Source organism: Cervus elaphus, chromosome 9 (assembly GCF_910594005.1).
Source record: "Cervus elaphus chromosome 9, mCerEla1.1, whole genome shotgun sequence".
NCBI classification, from domain to species: domain Eukaryota; kingdom Metazoa; phylum Chordata; class Mammalia; order Artiodactyla; family Cervidae; genus Cervus; species Cervus elaphus.
Genome location: NC_057823.1, coordinates 17682408 through 17700781, shown reverse-complemented (window position 1 = coordinate 17700781; position 18374 = coordinate 17682408). Strand labels below are relative to the sequence as shown.

At 48.5% G+C, this 18374-nt stretch overlaps 1 protein-coding gene across 2 annotated transcripts; it reads left to right on the top strand.

Moving 5' to 3' along the window:
* Positions 1 to 5326: 5326 nt before the first annotated feature.
* AP1M2 (adaptor related protein complex 1 subunit mu 2) lies at positions 5327 to 17284 on the top strand. 2 transcript variants are annotated; one of them, XM_043911500.1, is made up of 12 exons: positions 5327 to 5452; positions 6712 to 6868; positions 7065 to 7132; positions 10334 to 10464; positions 10553 to 10700; positions 10806 to 10932; positions 11625 to 11767; positions 11848 to 11919; positions 14501 to 14659; positions 15211 to 15336; positions 16348 to 16423; positions 16856 to 17284. In XM_043911500.1, exons 1-12 carry the CDS (start codon positions 5411 to 5413, stop codon positions 16876 to 16878), a joined length of 1272 nt encoding a protein of 423 aa, XP_043767435.1. In that variant the 5' UTR covers positions 5327 to 5410; the 3' UTR covers positions 16879 to 17284. The 2 variants fall into 2 exon arrangements, with proteins under 2 accessions (XP_043767435.1, XP_043767434.1); XM_043911499.1 differs by having other exon boundaries at positions 11619 to 11767.
* Positions 17285 to 18374: the final 1090 nt, after the last annotated feature.

Here is an 18374-nt window from a genome sequence, read left to right as displayed (position 1 = left end):
CAGATTCTTTACTGACTGAGTCAGAGAGGAAATCAGCCCCTGGGTAAAGTGAGCGCCACATAGGGGTTAGCTATTGTTAGTAACAGTAATGCTTGTGTCTGTCACACATCACAGAGCCACTGGATGAGGACTGGGACTCAGCTCTCCAGCTCCACAACTCAGGTTCAAATTCTGGCTCAACTCGTGTGTGGCCTTGGGCGAGTGGCTTCAACTCTCTGTGCCTCTGCTTCTTTCTCTGTGAGGGGACATGAAGATCAGTGCTCCGCGAATGACGCCAGAAGCAGTGGATGGCTCTGACGGCGGCTGTCCTCTCTCCTCCCTTCCTCAAGGCCCTCATCCCACCCTCAGGGGCTCACAAAGCCCAGGGGCTGGGTTTGGCGAAGGAAGCATTACGCCTGAGAGAGCTGAATGTCGCCCCCTTGTGGCCTTGCAGGACTCTCCTTCCCTCTGTGGTTGTTCAGCTGCTCAGCCGCGTCCTACTCTTTGCCACCCCCTGGACGGCAGCGCACCAGGCTTCCCTGTCCTTCTCTATCTCCCAGAGTTTGCTCAGTCTCATGTCCGTTGAGCCGGTGATGCCATCCAACCACCTCATCATCTGTCGCCCCCTTCTCCTCCTGCCCTCAATCTTTCCCAGCATCAGGGTTTTTCTCATGAGTCAGCTCTTCACATCAGGTGGCCAAAGTATTGGAGCTTCAGCCTCAGGATCAGTCCTTCCAAAGAATATTCAGGTTGATTTCCTTTAGGATGGACTGGTTTGATCTCCTTGCTGTCCAAGGGACTCTCTGTAGAGCAAGATCACTCCAGCCAGCCTGAGATTTATTTTCCTTCTCCTCCTCACCCCCAGCCTCACCTTCCCTACCAACCATCTTGGGGTGGAACCCAGGGTCTGCAATAGCTGATGAGCGGGGGTAGCATAGGTGGTGTGCCAGGCGTGGAGTTATGCCCTGAAACTCCGTCCTGTGCCGCCTGAGGAAGCCGCACTATGGCTTTTATACCCGTTTAAAAGAAGGGGAGACTGAGACACAAGAGGTGCCATTACTAGCCCAATGCCTTACAGCCAACGGCAGAGTCAGGATACAAACCCAGCCCCTGTACCCTTACCTGCCATACAGTAAACAGTAATAACAGCAAATAATAGATGATAATAACATGATTGAGCGTTGGCTGTATCCTAGGCACAGTTCCAAGCATCACATTGCATGCCATCACTCAGTCGAGGCTAACTCTAATCTTATTAGTAAAAAGCATTTTTTTTCTACTGTGGTTTTTTCATTGTGTTTTATTTTTTCTTTTGGTCCTCTTCTTTTCAAGACTTTTAAAAATTTTATTGGTATATAGTTGATTTACAATACTGTGTTAGTTTCAGGTATACAACAAAGTGATTCAGTTGTTCATATATATATATTCAATTTTTTTTTCAGATTTATTTCTCATGTAGGTTATCACAGAATATTGAGTAAAGTTTCCTGTGTTAATCAGTAGAACTGATTGTTGGTTTTCTATTTTATATATAGTAGTGTGTGTATGTTAATCCCAAGTTCCTGATTTATCCCTCCCTATTTTTTTCTCTTTTTTTATGTATTTGTGTGTGTGTTGATAGAAGTATAGTTGATTTCCAATATCATGTTAGTTTCAGGTGTATAGCACAGTGATTCAGTCATTTTATATATATATATATATATATATATATATATATATATATATATATATATATATAATTTCAGATTCTTTCCCCTTGTCGATTACTACAAAATATTGAATAAAGTTCCCTGTGTTATCCAGTAGGTTCCTGTGGAAAGTACAGCTTTAACCACATTTCACAGACGTGTAAACCGAGATCCAGGGAGGGGAAGCCAGGTGCCTGAGGCCACCCAGCTGGCTGCTTGCATACCCAGCAGGAGAGCCCAAGTGGCAGGCTCCAGAGCCCATGCCCTCACATGCACACACAGCACCACCACCAACAGAAACAATATTAGCACTAGCTTTGTGCCAGGCTCTTCAATGGGACTTCCTCTTGGGTTCCCCCTGCTCTTAAGATCATTCTGGAAATTTAGGGATGGGGAGCCCATGAAACCCTTAACACACTTAACTGCTCGGCAAATAGTTGCTGCCAGTAATGTGATCTTTTCATGTCACCATTTACCCTCAGACCCTCAGACCTTTCTCAAACGTCAGCTCCTTCTCTGATCTCCCCACCACACAGCCCCCCATCCATTCTCCAACACACACAAACACATGCCAACTCCTCACTTTAAGGGTACCCATTCTCATCAGGAATCACTTTTTTTTGGCTGCATCATGCAGCTTGTGGGATCCTAGTTCCCTGACCAGGGATCAAACCTAGGCCTTTGGCAATAAAGCACAAAGTCTTAACCAGTGAACCACCAGGGAAGTCCCAGGGATCACCTGTTTTGTTTTTTTTTTCAAGTTGTGTAGCTCTTGCTTTTCCTAGATAGAGAGCAGTGGAGAGGCTTTGTCTGCTCACCTAGTGCCACAGGTGAAGTGAAAGTCGCTCAGTTGTGTCTGACTCTTTGCAGCCCATGGCCAGTCCATGGAATTCTCCACTCCATAAATAGTCACTCACTGAGTGAACCATTATCACCATAATGAAAGCAGCTTCCATATGTCCAGTCCAGCACATAGTAAGTGCTCAATAAATGTTGGTTGAGTGAATAATATAACAATTATAGTCATACTAATAATGACCATTTATCTTTTCAACATTTTGCTGTTGTTACAGGCACTTAGTCAAGTCTGACTCTTTGTGACCCTATGGACTGCAGCATGCTATCAGTATCTTTTTTTTTTTTTTTTGCTATCAGTATCTTAATGTCACATAGTAGGAGCTTATAAATATTTTGGAATGAATAAGAGTAACAATAGGGGATAGAAAAGATGTGGTCCATATGTAAAATGGAATACTGCTGCAGCTAAGTCACTTCAGTCGTGTCCGACTCTGTGCGACCCCATAGACGGCAGCCCACCAGGCTCCCCTGTCTCTGGGATTCTCCAGGCAAGAATACTGGAGTGGGTTGCTATTTCCTTCTCCAATGCATGAAAGTGAAAAGTGAAAGTGAAGTAGCTCAGTCGTGTCCGACTCTTCGCGACCCCATGGACTGCAGCCTACCAGGCTCCTCCGTCCATGGGATTTTCCAGGCAAGAGTACTGGAGCGGGGTGCCATTGCCTTCTCCGCAATGGAATACTACTCACCCATAAAAAAGTATGAAATAATGCCATTTGCGGCAACATGGATTGACCTAGAGATTATCATATTAAATGAAGTAAGTCAGATAGTGAAAGACAAATGGCATACGATATCACTTATATGTGGAAGCTAAAATACGACATAAATAAACATGAAACAGAAACAGACTCACATAGAGAATGGTGTTGCGGTTGCAAAGGGGAAGAAGGGGAGGGAGAGGAAGTAATGGGAGTTAGGGATTACCAGAAGCGAACTGTTATATTTAGAATGGATAAACAAGCTCCTACTGTGTAGCACAGAGGGCTATATTCAATATCCTATGATAAACCATCATAGAAAGTATATGAAAAAGAATATATATAGTCTGAATATATATATATATAACATATAAAACTGAATCACTTTGCTCTACAGCAGAAATTAACACAAAGTTGTAATCAACTATATTTCAATAAAATAAAAATTTTTAGAAAGAAAAACATTAGGGACTTCCCTGGCAGTCCAGTGGTTATGACTCTGCACTTCCAATGCAGGGGCTGAGAGTTCAATCCTTGATTAGGGAACTAAGATCCCACATGCTTTGCAACACAGCCAAAATAAATAAATAAAAATTAAAAAAAAATAATATTAGAGGGACTTCCCTGGTGGTCCAGTGGCTAAAGCTCCATGCTCCCAATGCAGGGGGCCCGGGGTTTGATCCCTGGTCAGGGAAGTAGATCCCACATGCTGCAACTAAGACCCAACACAGTCAAAGAAATAAATAAAAACAAATATTAAAAAAAGATAATATTAGAGTGTCCATCAACAGATGAATGAATACAGACGATGTGATATATACAAAATGGAATACTATTTAGCAGTAAAAAAAAGAATGAAATGTTGCCATTTGCAGCAACATGTATGGACTTGAAGGGCATTATGCTAAGTGAAAGAAGTCAGACAGAGAAAGACAAATACTGTATAATATCACTTATATGTATAATCTGAAAAATACAACAAACTAATGAATACAACAAAAAAAGAAGCAGACTCACAGATATAGAGAACAAACTAGTGGTTACCAGTGGGGAGAAAAGGGGCAACATAGGGTGAAAGGGGAGCCACCATTAGGTGTAACATAAGTCACAAGGATGTATTGTACAACACAGGAAATATAGCCAATATTTTGCAATAACTGTAAATGGAGTGAAAGTGTTAGTTGCTCAGTCCTGTCTGACTCTTTGTGACCCTATGGACTGTAGCCCACCAGGTTCCCCTGTCCATGGGATCCTCCAGGCAAGATACTGGAGTGGGTTGTCACTCCCTTCTCCAGAGGATCTTCCCGACTCAGGGATTGAACCCAGGTCTCACACACTGCAGGCAGATTCTTTACCGTCTGAGCAACCAGGGAGTGTGACCTTTAGAAACTGTATAAAAATTTTAAAGTTTAAAAAAAGTTTTGAAAGAATAACATTAGGAATAACAATAAAAACTACTTGGGAAAAAAACAAAAAAACAAACAAAAAAAACTACTTGGGGAATTCCCTGGCGGCCCAGTGGTTAAACCTCTGTGCTTCCACTGCAGGGGGAATGGGTTCGATTCCTGGTCAGGGAACTAAGACCCCACTTGGCCCACCAAAAAAAAAAAAAAGGCAGCTACGTTTTTCCTGCTGAGAGTGTAACTCATAGTTCTTGTCACTGAACGAAAGAATAAATTAATTAGCAAATATTTATGGCATGTATTAATTAATAAATTACACACACATTGAGCACCCAGCACTGGGCCCTGGGGACACAGACATGAACTAAGTCCCTGCTCTATTGGGGCGGACGTGAGTGTCAGAGAGACAGGAGAAACAAGATGAGTGGATGGGTGGATGAATGAATGGTTGGGTGGTTGGATGGATGAATGGATGGATGGATAGATATTCGGTTCCTTGGAGGGAGAACAGGTTGGTCTGGGGTCTCCGCCCATCCTCACTCCAGAGAGCAAAGGGAAAGTGAGGCGGGGCATTTTGTCACATCTTAAGCTCCGCCCCGCCCCGCCCCGCCCCCGCAGCGTCTTCCTGTCGGCCGACCGCGCCGCTCACCTGGTGGCCCTCCCCTTTAAGACGCGTTCACCTGGTGCTCACCTGCGCGCGGGTGCTTCCGCAGGAAGAAGGAAGCGGCGCCACCGTCGCCTCCCGGCGCTCCCTCCCCACCCCCCAGGTCCGCCAGCCGCCACCATGTCCGCCTCGGCTGTCTTCATCCTCGACGTCAAGGGCAAGGTGAGGCTGGGTGCAGGGAATGGGAGACCGACAGCTGGAGGTTGCTCCCTCTCGGACCCAGCGTGCGGCCCCTCCTTGCAGGCAGCGAGATTCCGGAAAGCCCTGGGGGCGTGGGAACACCCCTCCCCCAATTCCTGGGACTCTGGCGTCGAACCCCACCTCCACTGTTTACTAGCGGCGTGTCTGAGGGAAGGGGCTTCGCCTCTCTCAGCCTCAGTCTCCCTGTCTGTACAGATGGGAATAACAGAGCTCCCCACCCAAGAAGAATTAATACAGCCGTATGCAGTGTGTACTACTTAGTACAGTGGCCCTACTACAAACATTAGGCATTCAATCAATTGAAATTATTATTTCTATCACCGTCATCATCCACTGTACTGATATTTGGGGAAGAAAGCCGGGGCAGAAGACCGTATTTCCCCTGCGGGGCTGCCTTGTCTCTTTCTGGCGCCCCCTCCCATTCATCTTCTTCTGTCTGGGGTGGTTGCTTTGCTCTCCCCCAGGAGATCTTCCCGGCCCAGGGGTTGAACCTGCCATCTCTTTGGTCTCCTGCGTTGCCAAGTGGGTTCTTTACCAGTAATGCCACCTGGGAAACCCAGCAATAGTAACGGTGGTGATGAGAATAATATTCCTGATAATAATCATAGTGAGGGCTAAGATGTGTGAGGACTTGCTGGGTACCCTCTTCGTTCTAAACACTGGACTAAACAACCTCCTCAAGTAAATATTATTAAAATTAACCACTGCCTGCCAGGCAGAGCTATATGAGCTATGAGTGATAAATGGTTATAATCGTATTTCTTTTCTTTTTTCCTCTCTCTTTTCTTTCATCACCCCTACCTCGCTGATTTGGTGCCTGTGAAACCTTGCTCAAGAGCAGGAATTCTGGAGCCAGGGCATCTTGGCTCAATTCCCAGCTTCCTCGCGGGCTATGGGCTGGGTCCATACCTCAGTTTCTCCATGTGTAAAATGGAGATGGTGAGACCACCTACCTCACAGGGTTATGGTGACAACGACCTAAGTAAGCAAACATCCAGGCTTTAGCAGAGCACAGCTGAGGTGTCAGTGAGGGCTCTAGACGCTCTGACTGTCGCTATCATGAACCCATTTTACAGAGGAGGAAACCGACATGCCGAGAGGCAGAGCCTTGTCCGTGTCCCCTCAACCAGAAAGTAGGGTCAGAACCTGGCACTCTGATGCCCCCGGGGGGGAGGTCCCTGGATCCCAGCAATGACCAGACTTTCTCTGCTTATCCTCAGCCCCTGATCAGCCGCAACTACAAGGGTGATGTGGCCATGAGTGAGATCGATCACTTCATGCCTTTGCTAATGCAGCGGGAGGAGGAAGGCGCGCTGACCCCACTACTGAGTCACGGACGGGTCCACTTCCTGTGGATCAAATACAGCAACCTCTACTGTATCCGGCCACGGGTGGGTCCCTGGGGGCCTGGGGTGGTGGCATCTCAGGCCTGGAGATGATGGGCTGGGACGAGAGGTGCACGACACAGCCGTGGCTCAGGTTGGAGAGTGGGAGCGGACAGGGCGGCGTTTCCGGGTCTACGCTCCATTGGAACTCTCCAAAAGGCTGCCTTTCCTTAACCTCGCTGCCGCAGTGGTGGCCACCACACTGAAGAATGCCAACGCCTCCCTGGTGTATTCCTTCCTCTACAAGATAGTGGAGGTAGGTTCTGGCCTTCTATTGGCCGCCTCGTCTGTCTGTCCACCTGTCTTGCCTGCCTCTTTCGAGATCCATACCACCTAGGAAGCCTTCCCTGACTTCCCAGGGGGTGCCACCATCAAAGCCCCATCACTCTGTTCTCATCAGCTGTTGTGGGATCAACTCTCTTTATGGGGCAGGAAGCAAAGAAGTCTCCGAGAGGGTGTACTGCTCAAATCTGAACCCGAGGATACTGGGTTCCAGACCCAGCTCCGCTGCTTACTGGCTGTGTGACCTTGGACAAGTTACTTCTCCCTGTGCCTCTCAGTTCAGCTCAGTTCAGTCGCTCAGTCGTGTCCGACTCTTTGCAACCCCGTGAATCGCAGCACGCCAGGCCTCCCTGTCTATCACCAACTCCCGGAGTTTACTCAAACTCATGTCCATCGAGTCGGTGATGCCATCCAGCTATCTCATCCTCTGTCTTCCCCTTCTCCTCCTGCCCCCAATCCCTCCAAGCATCAGGGTCTTTTCCAATGAGTCAACTCTTCGCATGAGGTGGCCAAAGTACTGGAGTTTCAGCTTCAGCATCAGCCCTTCCAATGAACACCCAGGACTGATCTCCTTTAGGATGGACTGGTTGGATATTCTTGCAGTCCAAGGGACTCTCAAGAGTCTTCTCCAACACCACAGTTCAAAAGCATCAATTTTTCAGTGCTCAGCTTTCCTCACAGTCCAATTCTCACATCCATACATGACCACTGGAAAAACCATAGCCTTGACCAGACAGACCTTTGTTGGCAAAGTAATGTCTCTGCTTTTTAATATGCTATCTAGGTTGGTCATAACTTTCCTTCTAAGGAGTAAGCGTCTTTTAATTTCATGGTTGCAGTCACCATCTGCAGTGATTTTGGAGCCCCAAAAAATAAAGTCTGACACTGTTTCCACTGTCTCCCCATCTATTTCCCATGAAGTGATGGGACCAGATGCCATGATCTTAGTTTTCTGAATGTTGAGCTTTAAGCCAACTTTTTCACTCTCTTCTTTCACTTTCATCAAGAGGATTTTTAGTTCCTCTTCACTTTCTGCCATAAGGGTGGTGTCATCTGCATATCTGAGGTTATTGATATTTCTCCCGGCAATCTTGATTCCAGCTTGTGCTTCTTCCAGCCCAGAGTTTCTCATGATGTACTCTGCATATAAGTTAAATAAGCAGGGTGACAATATACAGCCTTGACGTACTCCTTTTCCTATTTGGAACCAGTCTGTTGTTCCATGTCCAGTTCTAACTGTTGCTTCCTGACCTGCATACAGGTTTCTCAAGAGGCAGGTCAGGTGGTCTGGTATTCCCATCTCTTTCAGAATTTTCCACAGTTTATTGTGATCCACACAGTCGAGGGCTTTGGCATAGTCAATAAAGCAGGAGTAGGTTTTTCTGGAACTCTCTTGCTTTTTCGATGATCCAGCAGATGTTGGCAGTTTGATCTCTGGTTCTTCTGCCTTTTCTAAAACCAGCTTGAACATCTGGAAGTTCACAGTTCACGTATTGCTGAAGCCTGGCTGGGTTTAATCCAGACAGTCCAGTGGTTAAGACCCCATGCTTCTACTGCAAGGGGCGTGAATTCCCTGATCAGGAAACTAGGATCCCACCTGCTGCAAGGTACAACCGGAAAAAAAAAAAATACTATAAACCGGGTTTAGTCCTGCCTCAGGGTTGTTGTACAAAATAATTCAATCCAATTCATACCTCTAGAGCACTGAAAACAGTGCCTAGTATACAGTAAGTGCTTAATAGAGGTTTGGTATTGTTAGCATTACTACTAATGCCATATCATATGATCACATAGTAATCTTTTGAGCACTTACTATATGCCATTCTCAATGATTGAGAAAGTACTTTTTTTAACTGCTCAGAATTTTATTTGGTAAACAAAGGATAGTACACCCCCAAGGGGTGAGGGCAGGCTGACCCTGAAGTGGCTGAGAAAGTACTTTTTTTTTTTTGATCACCTCCTGGCTTACAGGATCTTAGTTCCCTGACCAGGGATTGAACTCACGCTCTTGGCAATGAAAGGGTTGAGTCCTAACCACTGGACCACTGGGGAATTTCCAGAGGGATTTTTTGGGATACTTTTCAGCAAATAAGAGATCTGTATTGATTTGTCTCCTCTCTGCCAGGCAGAGGAGGGACACACAGCTTTGTATAAGGCAGGCACAGTCCTGGCCTGTGCTCAGGAGTTAAAGGGCATGAAGGATATTCAGGGGGGACATTGTGATAACCAGTGACTGGGTGGGTGCTAGTCTCACCCTGATACTCACAGGGGTCAAGGGATAGTGGTGGCTTCACCAAGGAGTTAAGGCCTGTCTCAAGGAGCCTGTGTGAGGAGAGTATCCTAAGCAGTGAGCATAGCATGTGCAAAGGTCCTGAGGTGGGAACAGAAAAAAGGCCAGAGAAGCTGGAGCAGGATAAGGGATGGGGTTTCCAGTGTTGGGTGCATGACAGAGTCTCTGCTAAGGAGATACTAATTCCCAGGGGCTCCCATCTGGGGTTTCCCCCAAGTCCCAAGGGCCCCTGGAAGGAATTCAAGGAATCCATGAACTTAGATGTATTTCTGTGTAGTGTAACAGTTTTCCTTTGCCATCTTATGGGGTTATTTTGGTTGGTTTTTGTTTTGCTCTTGCTGCATGGCTTGGCTTGTGGGATCTTAGTTCCCCAACCAGGGATTGAACCTGGGCCCTCAGCAATGGAAGCACGGAGTCCTACCCATTGGAGTGCCAGAGAATTCCCATATTCTGTCTTTTGTGTTGTGTGTGTGTTTCTTTTATTTCATGCATTAACAAACCTTATTCTGAGATGGGTCCATTAACATCACCAGATACATGGCAATCCATGATTCACGAAAAAACAAACATTCTGAGTCCTTCCAGTCCCTCCTCCAGGAAGTCCTCTTGGACCTCCCTGCCTCTGGGTTCCTACTTCACTTGTTTTCCTCATTATTGCACTCTACATGTTGGATGATATTAGTCCCACTTCCTGTCCATTCCCCCTCATGACTGTTCCAGGAGGGCAGAGACCTTGTTGGCTTTGTTCACCATTAATGTACTGATACTGGTACACAGTAGGTACTCAATAGTTGCTTATTGGGTGGCTGGCTGGATGAGTGGGAACCCAGCCCAAGAGCAACACCAGCCACATCTCTGTGGGTGTTGGTCTCCTCGCACCCCCAGGTATTCTCCGAATACTTCAAGGAGCTGGAGGAGGAGAGCATCCGAGACAACTTTGTCATCGTCTACGAACTGCTGGATGAGCTTATGGACTTCGGCTTCCCACAGACCACAGACAGCAAAATCCTGCAGGAGTGAGTGGGCCGTGGGTGGAAGAAACCCGGGGAGGGTCGGGGAAGTATCCTTGGGCCTATCTGCTCATCTCCCTGCCCGCCGTGCCAGGTACATCACGCAGCAGGGCAACAAGCTGGAGACGGGCAAGTCACGAGTGCCACCCACTGTCACCAATGCTGTGTCCTGGCGCTCGGAGGGCATTAAGTACAAGAAGAATGAGGTCTTCATCGATGTCATAGAGTCCGTTAACCTGCTGGTGAGCCTCCACACCTCTGCCCCACCCTCGCTACAGCCAAGGCCCGGGAGAGGGAGCCCTGTGCTTGTTAACCGCCTCCCACATCACCAGTGTTTGCATCCTCAGGTCAATGCCAACGGCAGTGTCCTGCTGAGTGAGATCGTGGGCACTATCAAGCTCAAGGTGTTTCTGTCGGGAATGCCAGAGCTGCGGCTGGGCCTCAATGACCGTGTACTCTTCGAGCTCACTGGCCGTAAGTTTCTGGAAGCGGGGCGCAAGGGGGAGCCTGAGACCTCGCCTCATCTGGGGTGGGTGGTACCGAGGGACCTGCAGTCAATTCTGAAATAATACTCGCCTGCCCTCTACTGGTCTTGACCAGTACTGCAGCTGCTTGTGCCTTAATGCTAACAACTTTGCTTCATTATTGAGGGCCGGGCACAAGGACATGGCAGAAAAGAAAAAATAATCCCTGCCCTCACGGAGCTGACATTCTAGTGGGAGTAGGAGACAGAATAGCATTACATTCTTCCCTGGTGACTCAGACAATAAAGACTCTGCCTGCAATGCAGGAGACCCGGGTTCGATCCTTGGGTCGGGAAGATCCCCTGGAGAGGGGAATGGCTACCCACTCCAGTATTCTTGCCTAGAGAATTCCATGGAGAGAGGAGCCTGGCAGGCTACAGTCTATGGGATCACAAAGATTCGGACACAACTGAGCGACTAATACTCACAGGATAACATCCTGATAGCAAGGGCCTGATTCCCTGGGGATCCCAGCTCTGTTCCTGGCCAGCTGGGTGACCGCGAGCAAGTTACTCATCCTCTCTGGGCCTCAGTTTCTTCATCTGTAATATGGGGGTGATCGTAGCAATAGACAGGGAAGGTAAAGATGAGGACCCTGCCGTGGGTTCCAGTATCATCCGCTAACTTGGCTCTGAGTTTCAGGGAGCAAGAACAAGTCTGTGGAGCTGGAGGATGTGAAATTCCACCAGTGTGTGCGGCTCTCTCGTTTTGACAATGACCGCACCATCTCCTTCATCCCACCTGACGGTGACTTTGAGCTCATGTCCTACCGCCTTAGCACCCAGGTGAGGCAGGGTCGAGCCCCTGGCTGGGGGTGAGGGTTGACCCCAGAGCCTTGGAGAACTCCCTCTTCCTCTGTCTGCAGGTCAAGCCGCTGATCTGGATCGAATCTGTCATTGAGAAATTCTCACACAGCCGCGTGGAGATCATGGTCAAGGTGGGCCCCCGGGGTAATAATTACAGTGCTCAGATCGCCCCTCCTACCCCATCAGCAGGCTAACCATATCTCCCACCTCCCTCCCCAGTCATCATTTCCTTCCAGCCACGCAGGTCTTCTGGCTGGTTCTCAAACATGCCAGGCATGGTCCCTGACTATTGCCTCTCCCTGGAGCACTCTGCCCCCAGCCACCCAGACATCCCCCTGGCTCTTTCCCTCACCTCCTTCAGTTCTTTGCTGCAGTGTCACCTCCTCAAAGGAGCCTTTCCTGATTTCTCCACCTCCCTTCTTTGCTGTTTTTTTCCCTTATTACTGAACCACCATGTGTGACACACGATCTGTTTTACTTACTTAATTTACTTTTTTTTTTTTACTTAATTTACTTTAAAAATATACATTTATACTACTTTATAAATTTAAATTTACATTTAAATTTACTTTATGAATTTACATTTATAGTCATATTCATATGAATTCATATATGTATATAAACCATTGAGTGTGTTAAAGATCAATGTTATTATTGTCATACCATATCATCATATCATACCACCAGCTTAATTGAGTGTGCCTGGCTCACCCAGCACCTCTGAACCCCCACCTGTCCCTTGCCCAATCATGGCTCCCCTCACCCTTGCCCACAGGTGATCACAATTTTGAATTTCATGTAAATCGTTTCTTTGCTTTTGTTTGTAATTTTGCCACCCTCATCTGTAACCGCAAATACTTCATTCTACCGGTCTCTGACCTTTATATCCGTGAACTCTTGCTGCATGACTTTTTTGTATAATTTGCCTTCTTCATGTAATGTTGACTTTTAAGAGGAATCCCAGGACCTGTAGCGTAGGGCATCCATCTCGGTGACTGTAGAATGAGAATCTTCTGTCCTGCGTCTTGCATGGGTTGTCTTCAGTTCTTGGCTTCTCCGGTTCACATTGCCACGGATAGCCCTGGGCATGTCCCCAGTCCCCCAAACAAGAGCTTCTCCAGAACATATAATTAGTCCCTCCCCTCCCTTAAAAAAATTTTTTTCCCCAGTCTCTTTTTTAATTAAAAAAGTTGGGGGGGAGGGTCATGGGAGGGCACGCCATACTGCATGCTGGATTTTAGTTCCCTGACCAGGGATTTAACTTGTGCCCTGTGCATTGGGAGTGCAGAGTCTTAACCACTGGACCACCAGGGAAGTCCTTAGCCCCATTTACAGATGGGGAAAGAGGCCAGAAGAACTAAGATGTCATTCATCTAGGAAGGGAGGGGGCACGTTGAACTTGGGTCTGCCTGGCTCAAGAGTCTGTGTTCTCAGATTTAACTTTGTTCCCCAGTCTTAGAGTCTCAGGGGAACTCTTTTGTGATGTGGACAGTCACGGTGGGGGGGATGGTGTTGGTGCTCCCCAATGTCCCTGTCTCTATAGGCAGGGAAAGGAGAAGGGGCCACTAAAGCTGGTGCCTTCCTGGGGCTTCCCTGGTGGTCCAGTGAAGACTCTGAAATTCCAGTGTAGAAGGGTTTGATCCCTGGTCAGAGAGCTAGATCCCACATGCTGCAACTAAGCCCTGGCACAGCCAAATAAAAATAAATATTAAAAAGTTGGTGCCTTTCAGAAAGAACATCCCCTGCCCTGTTTTACCTCCAGGTCCTCTGCATCAATCCTACCTCCCATATATCCCCACCCCTTGGCACCAGATGATTAAGTAAGAGCAGTTATCATAGTGCTAGCTACTGCACATGGACACTTAGAGTCCTTGTGTTAAAAGCTTGCCCATGTCAAAATGGATCTGAATCTAGCTATAATGCAATAACTTATTATCTGTAAGGAGAGCATGTGAGGATTGAGAACACAGGCTCAAGTCAAATCTCTGTGCTGTGCCGGCTGCCAGCTACACAACTCAGGCCAAGTGCTCTTTCTCTCTGGGCCTCAGTTTCTTCATCTGTAAAATGGACCTTTGGAATTTCCTACTTTAGAGAATTAGTGAGAGGGTTAAGTACTTGGCACAGGGCCCTGCACATGGTAGGGGCTCTGTAGATGCCAGCTTTCAAATGAAAACTCGGAAAGTCCCTGGTGGTCTATTGGTTAGGACTCTGAGCTTCCACTACTGGGGACATGGGTTCAATCCCAGACTGGGGAACTAAGATCTGCAGGTTGCAGCACTGCCAAAAAAAAAAAAAAAAAAAGGAAAATTCTGATAGACTGAGGGTCCCATCCTGACTTTGCAGGTGTGAGTGTGTGAGTCTTGACCAGGAGCCTTTATTACTTGTCTGTGAAATGGGCTGAGAGGTGAGCCTGCCCTAGGAGCTGCTCAAATGAGGGATTACATTTTGAAGCAAGAAAAGGTATATGATACTTTCCAAACAGAAGGCACCAAAAGCAGAACCGCTGGAGTCTCTTGTGGGTGTGACTCTGCCCCTTGTTGGCTGTGTATGTCCAGAGAAATGCCTTAATTTCTCTGTGCCTCTGTTCCCTCATCTGGAAAATGGACAGGATCATGGTCCCCACTTCTGGGCTCTTGAAATGGCACGTGGAAAGGGCTTGGTCCCCATTTGCATGAATGCACTCTTCACACCCCACATTCTCTTCACCGACAGGCCAAGGGGCAATTTAAAAAGCAGTCGGTGGCTAACGGTGTAGAGATATCTGTGCCCGTACCCAGCGATGCCGACTCCCCTCGCTTCAAGACCAGTGTGGGCAGCGCCAAGTATGTGCCAGAGAAGAACATGGTTATTTGGAGCATCAAGTCTTTCCCGGTGAGCCCCGGGGACGGGACGGGGGACTGGAGGACCAGCCCTTGATGAGTGAGGGCAAAGCAGAGAATAAATCAGAGCCACATACGCATGCACGTGGCTGTCCTTTGCAGATGATAACACTGGATGATGGTTAAGCTCTCCCTGTCCTAGGTCTTGAGGAAACCAGCCCTGGGTTCAGTTTCCTCACCCTTGCTTCTCTGAGCTACCCAGCCTTGGGGATCCCACTTCGCCTCATGAAGCCTCAATGTATCCATCTGTGAAATAGATAGAATCATGCTACCCATATCCTTGGGCTGCTGGAGGATTTGGTCTCATTTTGGGATCTTGGTTGGGCGATGTTCATCAGCCCCTGGAAAATGGGAGATGATCACCAGAAGGCCCCCAACTAGGCTTTGCTGTCAGATGCTTCATCTGCAAGTTTGGGCCAGGAGCCTTTACTTTCTGGTCTGTCAAATGGGCTGAGAGCAAAGCCTGCCCCCAGGGGGCTGCCATGAGGAGTGGTCTGGGGTATAGGGACCCTCAATGTGTCTGATACCCCCATGTTCCCTCAGGGGGGCAAGGAGTACCTGATGCGTGCCCACTTTGGCCTCCCCAGCGTGGAGAAGGAGGAAGTAGAGGGCCGGCCCCCCATTGGGGTGAAGTTTGAGATTCCCTATTTCACTGTCTCCGGGATCCAGGTGAGGGAAGGGGGCAGGGTAGTTCCTCTCCTTGACCTTGGTGCGTCCCCCTTTCTCACATCTCTTGGCTCGGACCACCTCCGTTCCCTGGCTTGGCTTATCTCCTCCTATACAATCTTTCTTGTCTTTTCCTGGAACAGTGTTACTTTTTCTTTAAACAAACATTTTAATTTTAACTTTTGGGTGTGTTGGGTCTTCATTGTTGTGTGTGAGCTTTCTCTAGTTGCAGTGACTAGGAGCTATTTTTTCAATTGCGGTGGCTTCTCATTGCAGAGCATGGGCTCTAGAGCCTGAGGGTTTTAAATGCAGGCTTAGTTGTTCCTTGGCATGTGGGATCTTCCTGGACCAAGGATCAAACCCATGTCCCCTGCATTGGCAGGCAGATTCTTTTTTTCAAAAGTGATTTTATTTATTTAATTTTGGCTGTGGTGGGTCTTCATTGCTGCACAGACTTTTCTCTAGTTGTGGTGTGTGGGCTTCTCACTGGTGGCTGCTCTTGTGGAGCATGGGCTCTAGGGCACACAGGTTTCAGTAGTTGCAGCAAGTGGCCTCACTAATTGTGGCTCCTGGGCTCTGGAGCACAGGCTCAGTAGTTGTGGTGCATGGGTTTCGTTGCTCCAGGGCATGTGGGATCTTCCCAGATCAGGGATTGAACCTGTGTCTCCTGCGTTGGCAGGCAGATTCTTAACCACTGAACCATCAGGGAAGTCTCACGGTGTTGCCTTTTCTGCTCTCAGCCTGGGTCCCCTTCCCCTCCCCGCTAACTTTGCCCTGTGCCTAAACTGTATTTTGTCAATTCTCTTAGAATGTGCCGTCTTTCCCACTGTCCTGGACCACCTGATCTCCCCCGCACACATACACTGTCCTGGTCACATCTTTGCCCTGAGCCTCGTTACTTCATTCCTCCCAGGCTGTGCTTTCTTATTCCCGGAAGTTGTGTTATTTATGTTCCCCTGGCCCCAGCCTGCTCTCTCCCCCTACCCTGGGTCACCTCCTTTCATCCCTTTCCAGGTCCGATACATGAAGATCATTGAGAAGAGCGGTTACCAGGCCCTGCCCTGGGTCCGCTATATCACCCAGAGTGGCGGTAAGGCAGCCCGGCTCCCTGAAATGACAGGGACAAGGAGATGATTGGGGACGGTCTTGTGGCTTTGAAACATCTTGTCTCAGAGGGCTCCAAAACCGACAGGCGTGGCCCCCAGGTCTATCCTGTCTTTGTCAGTGTGCCCTCCCGAGTCTCAGTTTCCCTATCTTTAAAAGGGGCACAGTTTCCAATTCCAGGGTAGTGGAGGTGGGGTTTGGATAAGCAACTGAACACACAGCAGCCCCATCTATTGCCTGGAAACAGGCATGTTGCTGCGGTTACAGTCACCATGTTTAAGCCCATCCTTAGCCCTGTTACCTACCTGTGGGGTTGATCACGAGCACTGGGGAAGGGGATGGGCTGTGGGTGGGGGTGCTGTCCTTCTGTCTCCTTCCCCCAATTCTGAGATGGTCCCTGCTCATTGTTTCCCTGCAGATTATCAACTTCGTACCAGCTAGAAGGGAGAAGTGGGGGCTTGAACCTGGGCTGTCTTCTCCCCAGGCCCCAACTGCAGACTCCACTAGAGAAGGAGGGAAGATGGGTGTGTGTGTGTGTGTGTGTGTGTGTGTGTTCGTGCAGCCCTTGAATTATTGGTTTGTTACTCCCAGCACCTGACTTGCTCCTTCCTTTTTCCCTTACTGGTAGGCTGGGAGTGATAGTCTCCAGCTCTCAGACTCTAACCCCTCCCCCTCCTCCAATTTTATATGAAGAAATAGAAGAGGGGCTTGAAGTCCCCCTCATGAGTGCCTTCTTGCAGTGACCTGCCTTAGGAGGTGTGGGGAGTCCCTCCTCCACAGCTGCTGAGCCCAGAGGCTCCGCTGGCCCATTTCTGAGTTTTAGGATGACATTAAAAAGATGAATCTAGCTGCTGTTATGTACTTCTTGGCTGGGGGATGGGGATGCCAGGGGTGTCCCTGGAGTGCTGGGATAAGAGTGGGCAACATATATCCATTTCTCAGCCCTGGTCATCTCTCAACTGAGCCCTCGCGTTTGCCTCCACCTTGGTCTCCCAGGCTCTGGGCTTCCCTCTCCCATGACAGTCACGTTCCCCTTCTCATGACAGCCAGTTCCCATCACAGCCACCAGAGGGCGCCTATAACTCCTAAACCAGATCGTGGCTCCTCAATACAGAAGCTTCCCAGGGTTTTCCGCTCTGATTTTTGTCGTTCTGGGCAGCATGCGGGACTGTAGTTCCCGACCAGGGACTGAACCTGGACCCCCCTGCAGCGGATGCGCGGAGTCTTAACCACTGGACCGCCAGGGAAATTCCCCATTCTTTTTCGAAAGTAAAAGTGCTCACCGCAGCCCACAAGCCTGTTCAGCTCTCACCTCCTCCCCCTTCTCTCCCTTTATACCTCACTCTTCCTGGACTTACTAGACATGTTTCCACCTCTGCCTTTGAATCTGTAGCACCTCCATCTGGTATGTTTTTCCCGAGAGCCACATGGCTCCTTCCCTCACCTTCAGTTCTCAAATCAAATGTCACCTTCTCAGGGCGGCCATCCCCGACCTATTTCAAAGCCTTCTTTTCCCAAGACACTATTATTTATCTCGTTTTGTCAGCTCCACAGTGTTTACCACTCTGAAAATATTTATTGTCGTCTCCAGCTCTAAAAGGTAAGCATCCAGCAGCCAGGAGGCACCCGCCTTGCACTCCACTGGGATGCCTAGTACACAGTAGGGGGTTAGTAAATGTGTGAAGGCCCCGCTGTTGAAGGCCTCTGTTAAGGGCCTCCGACGCGACTCTCGCCTCTCAGGCTCACCCACGTGGCAGCTGGAGAATGAACTTTCTTCCACGCCCTTGCATTTGCTGTGCCAGGGCTGGCGCAATCTGAGCCAAACGTGATTCCTTTCTCACTCACCCCATATCTATGCTTTATTTTGCTCACGGTGCTTAACACTAAAATTACTTAGTAGCTCGAATGCAGGCCCCCCAGCGCTAGGAACGGCTTCG